Below are 15,287 nucleotides of genomic sequence, written 5' to 3'. Positions count from 1 at the left end.
AGAATGCCCGGAGCGAACCGATTCGGGCTCGGGGAGAACATGCAAACCCCGCACAGGAAGGCTGAAGCGAGGTGCATTTGAACTCGGGTCCCTGAACTGTGAGGCGGACGTGCTCACCAAAGTCCCACCGAGACGCCCGGTGAAATATTTGTGAAATTAATGTGAAATATTTGTGAAATTAATTTTTACTGTTTACCTTTTACATACATAGGAAAATTTCAGTCTGTACTTTTCTTTCGTATTATGGAGCTGAATCAGGGCCATTCTTTTCAATTCAGTTGAGAAATTCAGCTGTCAGAATGTGTGACCTCAGGTTTTAAAGTAGTTCTTCTCCATTTTAGCCTACAACTTACCAGGACTTTTTATGATGTACCAAGACTTCACATGAGCATACATGTACTTCTGTCCTGTTACATATCTTCTTTTTCTTTGATACTCATGAGATTCCCTCAATAATTCAAGTACCCCGAATTTAAAGTTAGCAGCAATCAATCAATCATCAATCAAATTTTATTTATATAGCCCTAAATCACCGAAGTCTCAAAGGGCTTCACAGAATGAAAAGAGGTCATACAGAGACATCTTTTCAATGTAAGGTACACAACAGCATCCCCTGTCAAAGCTCCCAGAAGGGGAAGGAAAAACTCAAAAACCCCAATTTGGGGAAAATCAGAAACCTCCAGAAGGGACCACAGGTGGGAGGAGCCCCCTTCCAGGCCCACAGGTTGAAGTGGATGCTGCAAAGCACGGCAGCAAAGCACTAACAGGAGTAATAACTCCTTGTGATGCACATGAGACATAACGGTGCATTCATAAGCATTCAGTATTTCAAAGTCAGGCAAAATAAATAAATTAATTAATTAATACACGCGTATGTATTAGAGATGAATGCATTAATTTTATGATATCCTGATACCGCCTGATTTACCAGGCAGCAGTCGAATAAGAGCAGTACAGGCAGTTATTTTTCCCCCCACTTAAAGCACTGGTTAGGATTGAGTTTTAAACTAAGTTCTGGGTTTTAAATTGTAGTGTTTCAATCTAGGGTTAAGGTTACAATGTAGTGTTTAAAACGAGGGTTGGGTTTTAAAGTAGGGTATGAAGTCGCTCACTCTCTCTCTCTCTCTCTCTCTCTTTCTTTCTCTCTCTCTCTTTCTCGACCACACATTGTGGGCTGCAGCGCTTTGACGCACCAGGCTCACTCAGTTGAATTGTGGTGTTACGCTCAGTTCTACCGGACTTGTGTCCTCCTTCACTTTACCAACACCACTGCCGGTACCTGTGACCGACTATATAGTGCGATCACGTCACCTCTTTGAATCCGTTTTTGGAAATAGACGAAGCGTTTCTGTTGTACTTCGCTGGACGGTGGTTTGAATTAATCACCACACCACGAAAGACTTACCTGGAGGATGTGCGCGTGAGGGAGCGCGCGTGTGTATGTGAGTGCAGGGGTGCACTTTAAGTGTGCGCGTGTGAGAGACTTCTGTGGATCAACACAAGACGGATCGAGGCATCAGGAGGATTTGGCCGCTGCATGCCGCGGACATGTGGAAGTTTGTGTAGCTGTAGCGCAGCCAGAGTCACTCCGCCGCCTCTCCGAGCTTTCTTCAGGGGGACCCCGCACCCGGTTCTTAATCTATCGCACCCCCATTAAGGAGATCCCAATGTAAATTTAGCACGTGAAATTTTAGAGACAACGAGGAGGGCGGTTTCCCGTTGAGTTTGCCGAACACTTTCCAGGATTTTTTTTCATTCCCTCGCTGTTTTGCGCTTCACTCTCCACTTGCCGCAATGCTGGGAGCCGTGAACTCCGCGCCAGGTTTCGGCCGAGCTCCGGGTTCCGCGCTGAGGCTGCTGGTGGCCGTCCTGGCCGTCGCCCTGTGCGGCCGGGGCGCAGCCGGACAACCTTGTCCGACGCAGTGCTCCTGCACGGGGACCACAGTGGACTGTCACGGCCAAGGGCTCCGCAGCGTGCCCAGGAATATACCCCGCAACACCGAGAGACTGTGAGTACCTAAATAGCATACTTTGACTTCAATTTGAATGCACAGCGTCTTATATCAATTTTTAATTTGATAGAATATAAAGATTAGGCCCGCGACTAATTGTTTCACACTTTAAACCCCGTGACGCAATTGAAAGAATTGTGAGATATTTTAAAATGAGATAAATCACGTTATCCAAGATTTAAAAAAATAAAAAAAAATAAACGTGTCAAGCCCACGAAAGTATGATTTCACCGTGGGGATCAATAACAAGAGACAAGTGAAGTGCCATGCATGCGTGATGTGGTCGTGTTTGGTGGTTTCGCACTGTTGCATTAAGCGCTGCACTCGCGACCACATCGGTTTTGTCTACAGACCAGCGAGTTAATCAAAAACGGATTTGGAAGCCAAGTAGGCTTCGAGTTAAACAGACTGTATTAGATCAAATTAAAATTGGCCCTGCAGTGCAGCGACAACTGCCTCCGCTCGACCTCTATGGCTCTCGGAAACGTTCGTACGTGGGCCACTATGCAAGTTTGATAAATAAATAAATAAATAAATAAATAAATAAATAAATAAATAAAAAGACAGCATTGTTATTTTTACCCTTTCTCTTACAGGGATCTGAATGCTAACAATCTGACCAAAATCACCAAGGCCGATTTTGCTGGACTGAGAAATCTGCGTGTGCTGTAAGTGTCTTTTTGTGAGCTTTTCTTCTGTGACTCTCCGTCCTTTTGCACTTGCACCTCCTTCTTGCAATGCGCTAGACTGCGCGCTTCTGGTGGCTGCATGTGAGTCCACCGTGCATGCGCACCTTTGCCAAGGCACCTGTTAACCTGTTAATCTAAGTGTCTGAGAGATGGGGGGTCTCATTTTAAAGGGTGGGGCCTCGGGGGCCCATGTGCTGCAGTGATTAACACTCTGGCAAGGAAGTGATGCAGAGTGAGGAAAGAAGAAGGGTGTCATTACGCGCAACCATGAATGAAGGGATGGTTGATGGGAGGGTGAAAGGGGGAGTCAAGTAAGAACAGGTTGCTTACAGAACTGTCTGTGCGTGTACGTGTGTGTGCGTGATTCAACATCCAAAAGTGAATGGCGGCGGATACACATAGTTGGAATTCCTCGGGAGATTATGTTCTTACTTACCGAGTGTGTTTGCGCTTGTGTGTTCTTATAATGAATGTTTCCGGTCATCAGCCAGCAATGGGGGTGCACCTTGTGTTTATCATGTGATTGCATCAAAAGTGTACTTGTGCAAGGGGGCTTGGTCAGCATTCTCGTGTAAGTGAATGAGTAGTCACAGCTAGAAGGGTAGACGTAGACTAAATTGGATGATAGATGAGTCTGCGTTCAGTTTTAAAGTAAATTCTCGCTGGCTATCGACCGCCTGCTGATTGTCTTTTCTCCCTCTTTCCCTGATGCTGTTTCAACAATCTATCACCTTTCATCTCCATCACTTCTCTTTCTTTTCCACACCCACTGCAAGGCCTTCCACTTTCATCTCAGAAACCAATCCCTTGTGACTTCTTGTCAAACTCCATTTTCCGGAGTCCATTAAGACACACTTTCTTGACTCATTTGGACCTCAGATTTCTTTTTTTTTTTCGTCCCAAGCCTTCTGAACAACATTTCACTCTTTGTTGCTTCTCTCTACAGGCAGCTTATGGAGAACAAAATCACCACAATCGAGCGAGGAGCTTTCCAGGACCTGAAGGAGTTGGAGAGACTGTGAGTGATCTTTTTTGTATGTGTTAAAACTATTTCCAAATTCAGCACACTTTAATAAACAGATCCAACTATTGCTTTGGCCATCTTATTCCGTAGCCCACAAAATCAAATAATGTACAGCTATTCTGTTTTGTGCCAAAAATCTGCATTAAAATTGGAAATTGTCCTGACTTTTAATACTTGTGCAAGCACTAGTGCAATTTTACTTTTAAAACTTGAAAAAAAACAGTTTAACAAGCTACTGTCTTTTCATGAGTCTGCAAAACAGTCATTCACCCATTGGTTGTGTATACAATATGTAATAATATGAGGCCATTTGCACATGTCATAACGTTGTCATATCGACCCTCTTAAATGGCAGCTCCAACTAGGATGGTCCATTTTTCACCAAGGTCAATGTATGTATTTTTCAATCAGGTATTAGCTTGCAGTCTCAATTTAATTGATTTAATTTTGGAGAATACTTCCAAAACACTGCCTAGAAATGAGAAATTAAAACAATTATACATAAGGTACATAACTTATACTATTAGAAACTAGAGATCAGTTGGCTCCAGAATTATTTGTTATTATTATATATTATATATATGTGTGTTACTGTCACTATCAACCAAATTCATTCAAAATATCATGATTACCCAATACCTGGCTTATTAATTAAAAAAAAAAAAATGAGCAGTGCGTACAATTCAGTCTGGCCCGATGTGTTTTTTATTTTTTTTAAACCAAGGTACACAATCACAAGGTGTTCCAAGAGTCTTTTGTTCACCTAACTATATGCAAGTCATGATAAATTTATAAGCAATAGCATGACTTATATTTCACAAGTTTACCTCCTGAAAATAGTGCTTCCACCACAACCACACTAAACTGGTGCTTCATATTATACATATTATATTAGGGCATCTATGCATTCTTATATAAGTCCATTCTACATCCACAATATGGATACGTGCTGAAATGTCTGAAAATTATAACCAATTGCGACAAAAAAAATCACACAAAAATCACATCCTACATGCGTCGGCTTCAGTGTGCAAAAATATAAAATATATGTTAAAACATAACATATAAATAGAAAACATATCGTGGAGATCGATTTTAAATAGATCACAGGTTGGTGGACAAGAATAGGAATGTGCATGTCAATTTTATTTGCAATTTCTTCGTGTTTTAGATGATAAGTGAATATAACAAAACAAATCCAGAACATTAACATGTTTGACTTCTCCCTTCAGTGACGTTGGCAGGAAATCATCCAATCCGTCCCGGACTTGGTAGCAAGCCAAAACAAAAAACATCTCAAATCACTTCTTTTTTTTTGAGAGATCATTTTAATGTAAAGATCATTTTTACCTGCCAATGTTCAACCTAATCATGCGGCTATTTAAACTTAAACATAATGTGCCCTATGACAAAAATGATTTTGACACAACTATGCACTAGATGCCTCCTTGTACCAATTTATGAGGACAAACAGACAAATCTCTTGACGAACAAACAAATGGTGATGAAAGCAAAACATTGAACTATTGCCCTCCAATCACACATACGCGCCACATGTATTTTTTGAACAGGGCCAGGTTGCTACAGATGAAGATACTGAGCTGCAAGTAAGCAGCAGTGCGTGGTTGTTGGGGCGCGATGGCGCATTCTTTGGTATTTAGCATCCAACCCCCAGGCAGTTATGGCATAATTAAGCCTTGGTAGGCTGAAAGCGGCACAGCCAGTCTGGCATGGAGACAACAGCAAGGGGGAAGGGGGATGTGGACCCTGACTGGTGAAACGTCCATTGTGTGGACTGTCAACCTTGCTTGATGTTTGAGCAACTTGTATGTCTAAATGTGTGTGCATGGGCCTGTATGTTGTCTAACCAACAAGCAATGACACACTAGAATGCGATCAACTGTGACAGAGTCAGGCGGAGTTTGAAGGCGCGCTTTTAAGATGAGTTGAAAAATGCAGCGCAGACGAGTGTCACGCATAGCCTTTAATCAATGTATAAATCAATCAAGAGTTTCGCTCATTCCTTTATTTTTTAGGATGTCCTTGCAAAGCGGATTCAGAGTTTAGTTTCTGAATACATTATACATATCCACGTATAATTGCTGAAAGCATGTGCAGAGACTGAGATCTACATAATACAGTTTTTGAGATATGGTGGCGCTTGAGTGTGGGGAACCAAGGTAAGAATTTGTTTAAATGTGCATAAATGAGCCAAGAGAATTTAGAAAAATCTGCAAAAGTCATACAGTTATAAATGAGACATTCCTCATAGTATCTCCCCAAAAGTAAGGACTATTCCATTTTTCATACTTTAAAAATATCAGAAAACAAAAAAATGTTCCTTCTACTACTGAAATCTTCCCCATGCCACTTGCTGCAATACAACCCCAAAATAGAGGATGACATGTGAGTGGATTTTGACTCCTGCTTCCAACTTGTCAACGTTTTATCCTGTACCATCCCAATCCCATAATTAAAGGTAAAGGTGACTCCCATCCCATGGGAATCCCATACAATTCCTCGTGCTTGAAAAAAATGTCAGCCTCTATACCAAATCATGATTTGTATGCCCCCATTTTAAAAAATTGGACAGAGATTCTACTCATTTAATTCTGTGCTCTTTGTTCTCTTTACGGACTTTAAATGCTTATTTTGGTGGTGAGAACCTAGAACATTTCTTCTGATGCCTCCCCATACATATCATACTTGCACAAGTATGCAACATGTTGGGGCCCCAGGGCAGAAAGTACATTTGGTGTGGTCCCTATTACTATGAAACACAATTTGGGGCTTATGTTTGTGCCCGACGCAAGGTGACTGCAAAGTGCAATCTAGCTCTTAACATGGGTGAGATATTTTCGGAAATGACACTTGTCCAAGCACAAAAATGATGCTGCACTCATTTCCTTGCTGTGTATGGGCCTCTTTCTATGAAAATTGCTCTCTTGGAATGAACTGAAACAGTGGTTTTGAGCCAGGTTCTCTGTCACGTCGTAGATCAGCGACTCGACCACTTACATCTCAAAAGACATGCGCCAACATTTTGTACACCGTCTAGATGAGTAGAAGCAACAATGGGGTAAAAACTCCAATTCCATTTCCTTTCCTGTTGGTGTAATGAATGATCAGGTGTCTCTATAAACAAACAGAACACAGACTGATTTCAAAATTCTCCAGCAGGCGTCATGTTGCGGCTGTTGTGCCTTTTTCTGTACGGTAACTGCTCCTTGTCAACACAGAGTGAAAGAGAAATTATGTGCTTGGTTTTTTTTTTTGCAACCAATGCAAGGCTCTATCCAGCTAAGTTGCTCCCACAATTTCTGCCTGTGGCTGTAGACAAAAAGGGAAATATTTAACTATGTTGACGCTTTGCTAGGAGCCTTTGACAGCAATAGTATCCTGTGCAAAGGAATGAAATGCGCAGATAAAATACACTTGAACAAAAAATAAGTCAAAATGTAGTGTATTTTGAGTCAAGTTAGAGCGCCTTATTTCATGTAGGGAAGTAAGTGGTCTTATCTAGAAAATACTGTTTCTTGGCTTTGCTCAAAAAAAAGTTAGTGGAGTAGCTTATTTTATTCTCTGGTATACACGCTGGACAAGGCCTGGTGAATGAAAAGATACAATTCTCTATGATAGATAATTTTAGACTGACCTGCTACACCAACCTCTATGTTCAAAAGAGACAAATGAACAAAGAACATCAACATTCTGTGCTGTTTCTTTGTTTTGTTTCTGAAGGCGACAAACACCTCTGATGGCAGCTAACTTTCTGACACAACATGGTTCTTTCTTTAGTCCCGCGTAAGGGTCTTCAACTGTAATTCACCATCCCTGGCGTTGCATGTTCACAAACACAAAGATGGAGCCAGTCATCAATGCCCCCCTGTGGTTGGCGGACAATGGCGTATCTCCCAAGTCTGGAGTATGGGGCTGATTTCAAAGGCCTCCATCCTCTAGGAGGTTGCAGGGAGCCCGCTGGGCACCGCTGCCCATAGGAGAGGGTCCTAAGCTGGGCTGATGGATCCACACTGACTGCCCCCCACCGGGTTGGAAAACGGTTCCTCCCTCTTTCCTCTTCTTCTTCTTCTTTTTTTTTTGTGACAGGCACTGAAGGGCTCAGATCGGGTGGGGTCAGGTGTGGGGCAGTAGCTGGAGGGTGCGGAGGTGGAGTGTAAGGAAGTGTGGAGGAGATAGGCATGTCACAACATACACATGCACATACACTAACACCCTTGCAAGTTGGGATACACTAGTGCATTGCATTCTCTTTCGCAAGGCTGCACTGCCACTATCACTTGAATTCTTACCCCTGCAAAACACACACACGCATAAAGACCCACATACAATTTCTTCTGCCTTTTCTTGTGATGTTTTTTAATACCCACCCACCCTTTCATTAATTTCCATTGTCCTGTGCGTATTGAAATGCCATACACTTTTTTTCCTGCGGGGACGAAAGCAAGGCAACTATTTGATCCCGATCTACCATTTGAATAGTAAACAGTGGGCATCCAAAATCTGCAAACAGTCATACACATAGTAAGAAACTGTAATTATGGGTTTTCATAGCACATTAGAGATAAATGATGAAAAAAATTAGCCAGTGATCGATTGATCGCATGATTTTAGTAATTATAAAAGTATTAATACAAGTCTTGAGAAGCGTCTGTCAACAAAGATTACACAAGGGATTGAATGCAAGTAATTATGTTGTAATGCTTTGACAAAGTAAATAGCTCAGAGTCATTTGTCTACCCTGGATATATAGAATGATTTGGAAATAACGTACTGTACTTAAATCAGTTGTTGGAGCTTTGAATGATGGCATTGTTCGGGCTGATCATCTGAGCAAAGTCTTTGGGAGGGTTTTTGTGTGTTTTTGGTTATTGCGCAGCAGAGCTTGAAATTACTTGCGCTCTGCGCTTCTTTCCAAAAAAGCAATGGAGATAGATTTCCCCATTGGGCGCACTGCAGCAGCCAGGTTTTTTGTATTTGTTGCTAAACACTTGTTTGCTCATATCAGAGTAAGACCTAATGAATTTGAATGATGCTTGCCGCTTAAGGAATTCGCAGCTTAGTCTGAATGCATAGATCTTATCTGCCATTGTTTTTTAGATCAGATAAGTCTCTGCAACCTTGAGTGCAACGATGGTGTTTTTGCAGTGTTAACCGTAAACATTGCTGTCAGACATTTACATTCTTGACACGCGACATTAATTACAACTAACACAAACTAATGAGCTCCAAAAGAAAATACGCACCATAAATTATTTGAGAAGTTATTTTACGAGAAAAAAAAAATGTAGTGTGTCAATGTGTAATTTAATGAGAATGTTGTCAAATGTTTAGTATCATACACTTCTCATTGGATATCCAATATATATGAATTTGGGTTTTATTTAATATAATCTTGTTGTATTTGAACTGTTTCTTGTTACACTCCTTTGCTCACCAAACCATGATCGCTTTTATATTATTTTATGTTTGTGGCCCGGTTTCTTTTCAGTACTTATGCATGTACCGGTAATTGCGGCAACTGTGCTTGTGTGTTGACATTCAGAAAAAAAATGAGTTCAGGCCTTAGACAACAACTAGCTTGTGTGTATTTTTGATAGGTTGTTTGTTGTTGCAACTTTTAATGTGTTAACAACACTACTGGTGTAATAATTATTTTCCGGAGTGATTTGTTATTTTCCTTGCCAGCCACATGCTGCAACTCACTTCGTATCAGCAAGGCTCTGAGGTGTGAGAACTGAGTATGTGTGTGTGTGTGTGTGTGTAATATGTTTTTGAATGCTCGGCCGCACAAAATGCCACACAGTGTTGGCAGAAATGCATATGTGTGAGGTTGTGGGTATTTACTGTGTAGTTTGTGTCGCCCTAGCATCTGTTTATGACTGCGGGGATTATCGCCACGCTGCAGTGAGGCATTCACCACTTGTGGAGACTCTCACACCTACTACTTTGCTGTCTTCATCCACCTTAAGACACTTTTCTTTAAACTATAAATGAATAATTCAATCAATGAATATCCGTTCTATTTTGGACATTTGAAATGTTGTTCTGTAACCTTTTTGTTTTGAGTTGTGGGCCAAAACTTGAGTTATGGTTAATGCTCAGATACGCCGCTCAAGCGAACTAAACAAGTGGATCGCAATTTCATAGGTTTATTCAAGTGGAAAAATTGTCAAGCACACAAATACAAAATGAGAACATGCTCAAGAAATTACTGTACGTCACTAACTCACCCCTGAATGCTCTCACGCAGATTAACCGAATTCAGCTCCTGCAATCAGGCATTAAACCACACCCCTTAAAGGCATACCTCCAACGCACAAAAAACTGTCCATTTGGTTAAAGTATACAATACTTGATAAAACTAATACATTTTCCTTTATGACTATTTTTTTTCTGTGTTTTTCTTAATGTAATTATGTATTGTCTTTTAAAATATTGTTGGCAGGGGACTGGATCATTCATTTCAATCTGGATAACTTGAAAGTTAAGCTATGACATAGTTTTGTCCATCCATCCATTTTTTTTGGCTCTTATCCTCACAAGGTTTGCAGGCTTGCTGAGGACTATCCCAGCTGACTTTGGGCACCCTGAACCGATTGCCAGCCAATCACAGGGCACACAGAGAAAAACAACCATTCACGCACCCAATCACAACTTAGAACAATTTAGTGTGTCCAATACATCTGCCATGCATGTTTTTGGAGTGTGGGAGGAAGCCGGAGTGCCTGAGAGAATCCACACAGGCTTGGGGAGAACATGCAAACTCCACACAGGCCAGAAGGAGATGGATTTGAACTTGGGTCCGTTGCAATGTGAGGTGGATGTGCTATACACTGCCACGAGCCGCCCAACATAGTTTTGTAAAAGCAGATATGCTGACGCAGTCCTGGTATTAGAACATACAAGTGTGCAGGTGTACCAAATGTTTCAGCGAGAGTACATGTAATTATTAGAAGTCACTCATGTACCATATCAATGTGGTTTGCATCTTCAGTAAATGTTGCTTAGTGAGTCTGACGGCATCACATTTATTTTAAAAGGATGAGCTCATACCGCTTCCCCTGAACACTTCCATCAGAAGCAGCAGCAATCTCATCTATGACCTCGGGGGAAAAAAGCCCATTGAACGAGGGGCTCTCCTGGATAGGCAGCGACCTGCCTAGCCAGGATTGCGGGAGCCTTTGTACAGGACATGGGGCTCTTAGCCTCTGGAGCGGCTTTTAAGGGAAGAAGGGTGAATAATTTAGAAACATCACTTCTGCTGCATGTTAAATATTTATAATAGGCCTCTGATGTAACTGTGAAAGTGAACCAGTGTGCATGCGTATGAATATGTCCGTCACTGCGCATGCGTGCATAGGGTGGAACAATGAGGGTCAGTATTATGAAGCTAGCGAGTGACATTTAACAATTTTGTGCCGTTCTCATGAAGGGTATTGTCATTGTCTCGCTGTCCTCAACTCTGTCAGAAGCGTTGACCTTTGTTGGCAGTCGGGCTGCACAATTAATCGAATCTTAATCGCAGTGACGATATTGGCTGCCACGATTAATTAAGCTCATCCCCTGCGATATTAACATTTAAAATGCCGCCTAGCGTACATGTCAAATCAAGCTCTTTCAGCCAACTTACCACCAGGGGGCAAACGCAAGGTTAAGACGTCTTTAAGCTTAAGAAATAGCAAGAAAGCAAATCATGCAGCAGTGTCAACAGAGGGAGTGGGACGCTATGACGATGCTGAAGTTGGTTTCGCGGATGCACTCTTGAGATTTCAGCTTGGAATTCCACCTTAAAAGCCTTTAGATGCCAATGTTTCCTACGTGTTTGTATGATAAAAGCTCTGCTTTTCTCACATAATATAACATGCTAGCTATCAATTGAGACCTATACTGAAAAGTCCGATTGGCAAAAAAATTGGGACAAATTCAGTTTGAAATTACCGACATTAATGACATTTTGACCGCAATGTCCATACTCACTTTGAGTGATTCTGGTACTTTTGTACTGCTTTTTTTTTTTTTTTGCAAACATATTAAATTGTCCTTCAAGTGTGATTGGGTGCGTGAACGGTTGTTCTTCTCTGTGTGCCCTGCAATTAGCTGGCAGCCGGTTCAGGGTGTCCCCTGCCTAATGCCCGAAGTCAGCTGGGATAGACACCAACAAGCCTGAGGATAAGCGGCTCTAGAAAATGGATGGATGGATAGAAATAACGTATTTTTCGGATTATAAACAACAGCAATTGTCAGGTGCACTTTCAAAATTATGACTAAAAATCTCATTTTGTCATGTTTTGGCTGCACTATTTTAACATCAAATATATACGCAGAAAGATTTAACATGGAAGTGTAACTTGGAAAAAATAAGTTTTAATTTTAAACTTTTTCCTCAAAGTGAACTGAACATTCCTGCATGTATACAAAGAAAAGCAGCACCAACACTCCTACAACTCACATTAAACGTACCTGCACATTTAGAAATAAGAGCAGCACCAACATATTGTCAGCATAACACCGACGCACTCTGATTGTTAGAATACTGCGCCAACACAACAGTAATGTGCATGTTTGAGTTTACTAAAGGAAAGCGCCCCCAGGTGGCAAGTAAAATAGCAGTTCAAACTCAAATTCATTACATCGATAGTGTCTTCTTCTGGCTCCCTTTGTTTACCATGAAACTAGACCAGACAAAACCAGGAAAGAGAGCCTGACATGCCCACTTGAGGGCTTGACCTTCTGACAATGTGTCTCTGAGAACCTCGAGTTGAAATATCATCGGACATCCAATGCTACATGACATAAAATAACAAACTAAAGGACCATAGCAACTGCATGGCAAATGATGCACCAAGGAAAAATATGGTCACAACCAGTGACAGCAGTAAATTGCAAAGAAATATGACAAAGGTAATAAATAACAAACAAAACAAAAAACAAACTAGGGGGAGTGAAAGGCGTCAGCAACATAACTGAAAACAATGGACACTAGCACATTGTCCATGAAAAGGTTCCAAAATAGTTCGTAGCATTTTTTGTGGCTACACAGCTTCCGGGATATGTATGTGGACTTTACTTTTTATTGTGTCATTTCAGCCTCTGTGTGCTACAATGGTAATCTAATCTGTCCAGGGCCTTCAAAAATCATTTGCGCTTGCTGATGTAACTCCTACTCTCCTAGCATTTGACCAGTAGCATTAAAAAAAAAAAAAGTCCTCACAAAAACAGGCCTCTAGCAATCCGCATTCAGAAATGAATTTTTTAATCAGAATCTCTGTTGACTATGATTTCATTTATTGTGTTTTCTATACTTGCAACGAGATGGAACTTGTATAAAAAGGTGGAGATGGTCTGGCAGTACCCACTGAAGGCCCAGGTACCAAATGTATGGCCTACCATTATTTTGAGGTCATTTTATTTACTTTTTTTAATTGATCCCCATCTCTTAGCTGCCTTCCAGGCACGGATGCCATGGTATCTGTTGCTCAGGCTCATCAGTGAGTGTGTACATGTGTGTGCGTGGAGGTTAAACAGTTTCAGGAGCCTTTCACTCACTGTGTCGTTCAGTTGCCTCACTCTCCCCTGACTCACATCAAGGCACATCCGCCCGCAGACATCGGCACACAAACCTCTTCATTCCACTCAAGCAGGGTTAAATGATCGCACCCACATTATTAAACTCACCCGAGTTCTCTCAACGCTTCTATTTGTATGTGTGTGTGTGTGTGTGATGACGGGCTGTTGTGAGTTCTTCCCCTGTGAGGGCCTTGTTTACCCAGTGGGGTCCCTTTCACACATTCGGTAGCCCGGCCAGACCGCCTGTTTGTTTTTCCCACATCGTCTTCTCCTCTCTCCCTTTGTGGTTAAAAGAAAATCTCCCCCCTTGCCTACTGTGGAACTCTTGTCTTTCTCCCCATGCCTTGCCTGCCTTCCACCTTCCCCACTTCACTGTTTGCCAGGCTGCCATGTTGCCATCAAGAGCAACCTGGAGTCTGTTTTTTGTGTACACTCACCAAATAGCATTAGGTGCACCTGCACGATCTAATGGAGCGCAATGCAGGAGCTGCAACAATATGAAGAGGGTTTCTCTATCATAGCGGGGACATCTCGTTGACGTAATGCCTTTCCTAGTCCCTAACCTCAACCATTCCAACAGATTACCTAACCATAATGCTTACTCTAACCTCAGTCAATATCCTATTCAAACCCACTCTCTAAAAGTCTTGACCTCCAAAAATTGTGGGAGTCACTAAAATGGTCCCCAAAGGTCCAAGAGATCCCAATAAAGTCATTGCTACCCAGGATTTAGTCCCCACCTTGTGGCAAAAACCAAGGGCACACATGCAAACGTGTGCGCACACACACATATGCACTTGCCCTCACACACACACACATGCACACACAAAAAGTAAAGTGCCATTATTGTTTGCCTGATTGTATGTTAGTAAGCCACTCCTTTGTTTGTGGAGAATCACACAAGATTTTTGGACAACACCATTTTTGACTCTATAATGGGAGGGAGGGGGGGGGGGGGTGATTCATCTGTTTGTTACTCAGACTCAGTCCTAGTTCATGGAGTTTAATGGAATTTGAATGAATTGACCATAAATTTAATTTAGGCTAGTGGATGGGTTTTAGGGTGTGGCATGAGCCCTTTGCAATTCAGAAGATGTCCTCTTCATGCTTTATTATTATTTTTTTTTTTTACCAAATTTACGATTTTCAATTATAGTAAATGGTTGTGTAGTTTTATAAGATGCAATAATGTAGCTCTGGCTGACACGGTACGGTTCTAATTATTTAAGTTTTTATTGCTGTCTTAGTGCAAACAAATGAAATCTAGTGAGTGTGTCTATCTTCAACAACTCTTCCCTGGCTTCCCTTTGATGGCAGACATTAAAGAGGTAATTTACAAGTTTGAAACAAGTGTTTTCCTAATGTGTTCTGTCCTTTTGTAGGCGCCTGAATCGGAATAATCTGGCTGTTTTTCCCGAGCTTCTCTTCTTGGGCACGACAAAGCTTCACCGACTGTAAGTCCTGCGTTCATTTGTCCGGTCTAACCTATCACTTAGCTGCTCTCTATTGTTGAATCCAAGACCTGACATCACTCGGATGACAAACGACTTGGTGACATTGTGATGACATCATTATGGACAGAATATGCCAAAGAGAATTCCACACTTGTCACAAATACTAGTGTGTGTTCCACAGGGTGCAGTCTGCACCAATTTACTCTTTAGTTTACTGGTTTGCACAACTCTTTCCAGGGCTTGCAAATGTAGAGTATTTCCCTTTTGGATATTTGTATACAAACTGTTTTTTATTTCTACGTGGCCACATTTTCATATTACAAATAAATGATGTGCTGGAATAATCTCCAAACAATCCATTGATGAACTCGCTTTGCAAAAGTCTATACCACAATTATTTTTCTGATCAACCTTTAGTTGGTCTTAGTCCCCTCGAGTCTTGATTATTTGTCTCATTTGATCATTTTGGAGTATTTATTCTACACTTCTACACCAGGACTGCCCAATTTATTTATTTTTT

At 41.5% G+C, this 15,287-nt stretch overlaps 1 protein-coding gene across 5 annotated transcripts in view; it reads left to right on the top strand.

Annotated features, from left to right (window-relative positions):
• Window positions 1-1,215: 1,215 nt before the first annotated feature.
• slit2 (slit homolog 2 (Drosophila)) overlaps window positions 1,216-15,287 on the top strand; it is a 98,557-nt gene continuing 84,485 nt past the window's right edge. For all 5 annotated transcript variants that reach the window (XM_088418960.1, XM_088418959.1, XM_088418958.1 and 2 more), the window contains exons 1-4: window positions 1,216-2,009; window positions 2,609-2,680; window positions 3,648-3,719; window positions 14,696-14,767. In XM_088418960.1, the coding sequence (XP_088275086.1) occupies window positions 1,795-2,009; window positions 2,609-2,680; window positions 3,648-3,719; window positions 14,696-14,767 (431 nt within the window). In that variant the 5' untranslated portion in view covers window positions 1,216-1,794. The remainder of the gene's footprint in view (window positions 2,010-2,608; window positions 2,681-3,647; window positions 3,720-14,695; window positions 14,768-15,287) is intronic.

The sequence above is a fragment of the Hippichthys cyanospilos genome, chromosome 7, assembly GCF_059441005.1.
Source record: "Hippichthys cyanospilos isolate Australia breed blue-spotted pipefish chromosome 7, RoL_Hcya_1.0, whole genome shotgun sequence".
In the NCBI taxonomy this organism is placed as follows: domain Eukaryota; kingdom Metazoa; phylum Chordata; class Actinopteri; order Syngnathiformes; family Syngnathidae; genus Hippichthys; species Hippichthys cyanospilos.
Note: the sequence above shows the minus strand (reverse complement) of the source record. Positions and strands in the feature narration are given on the sequence as shown.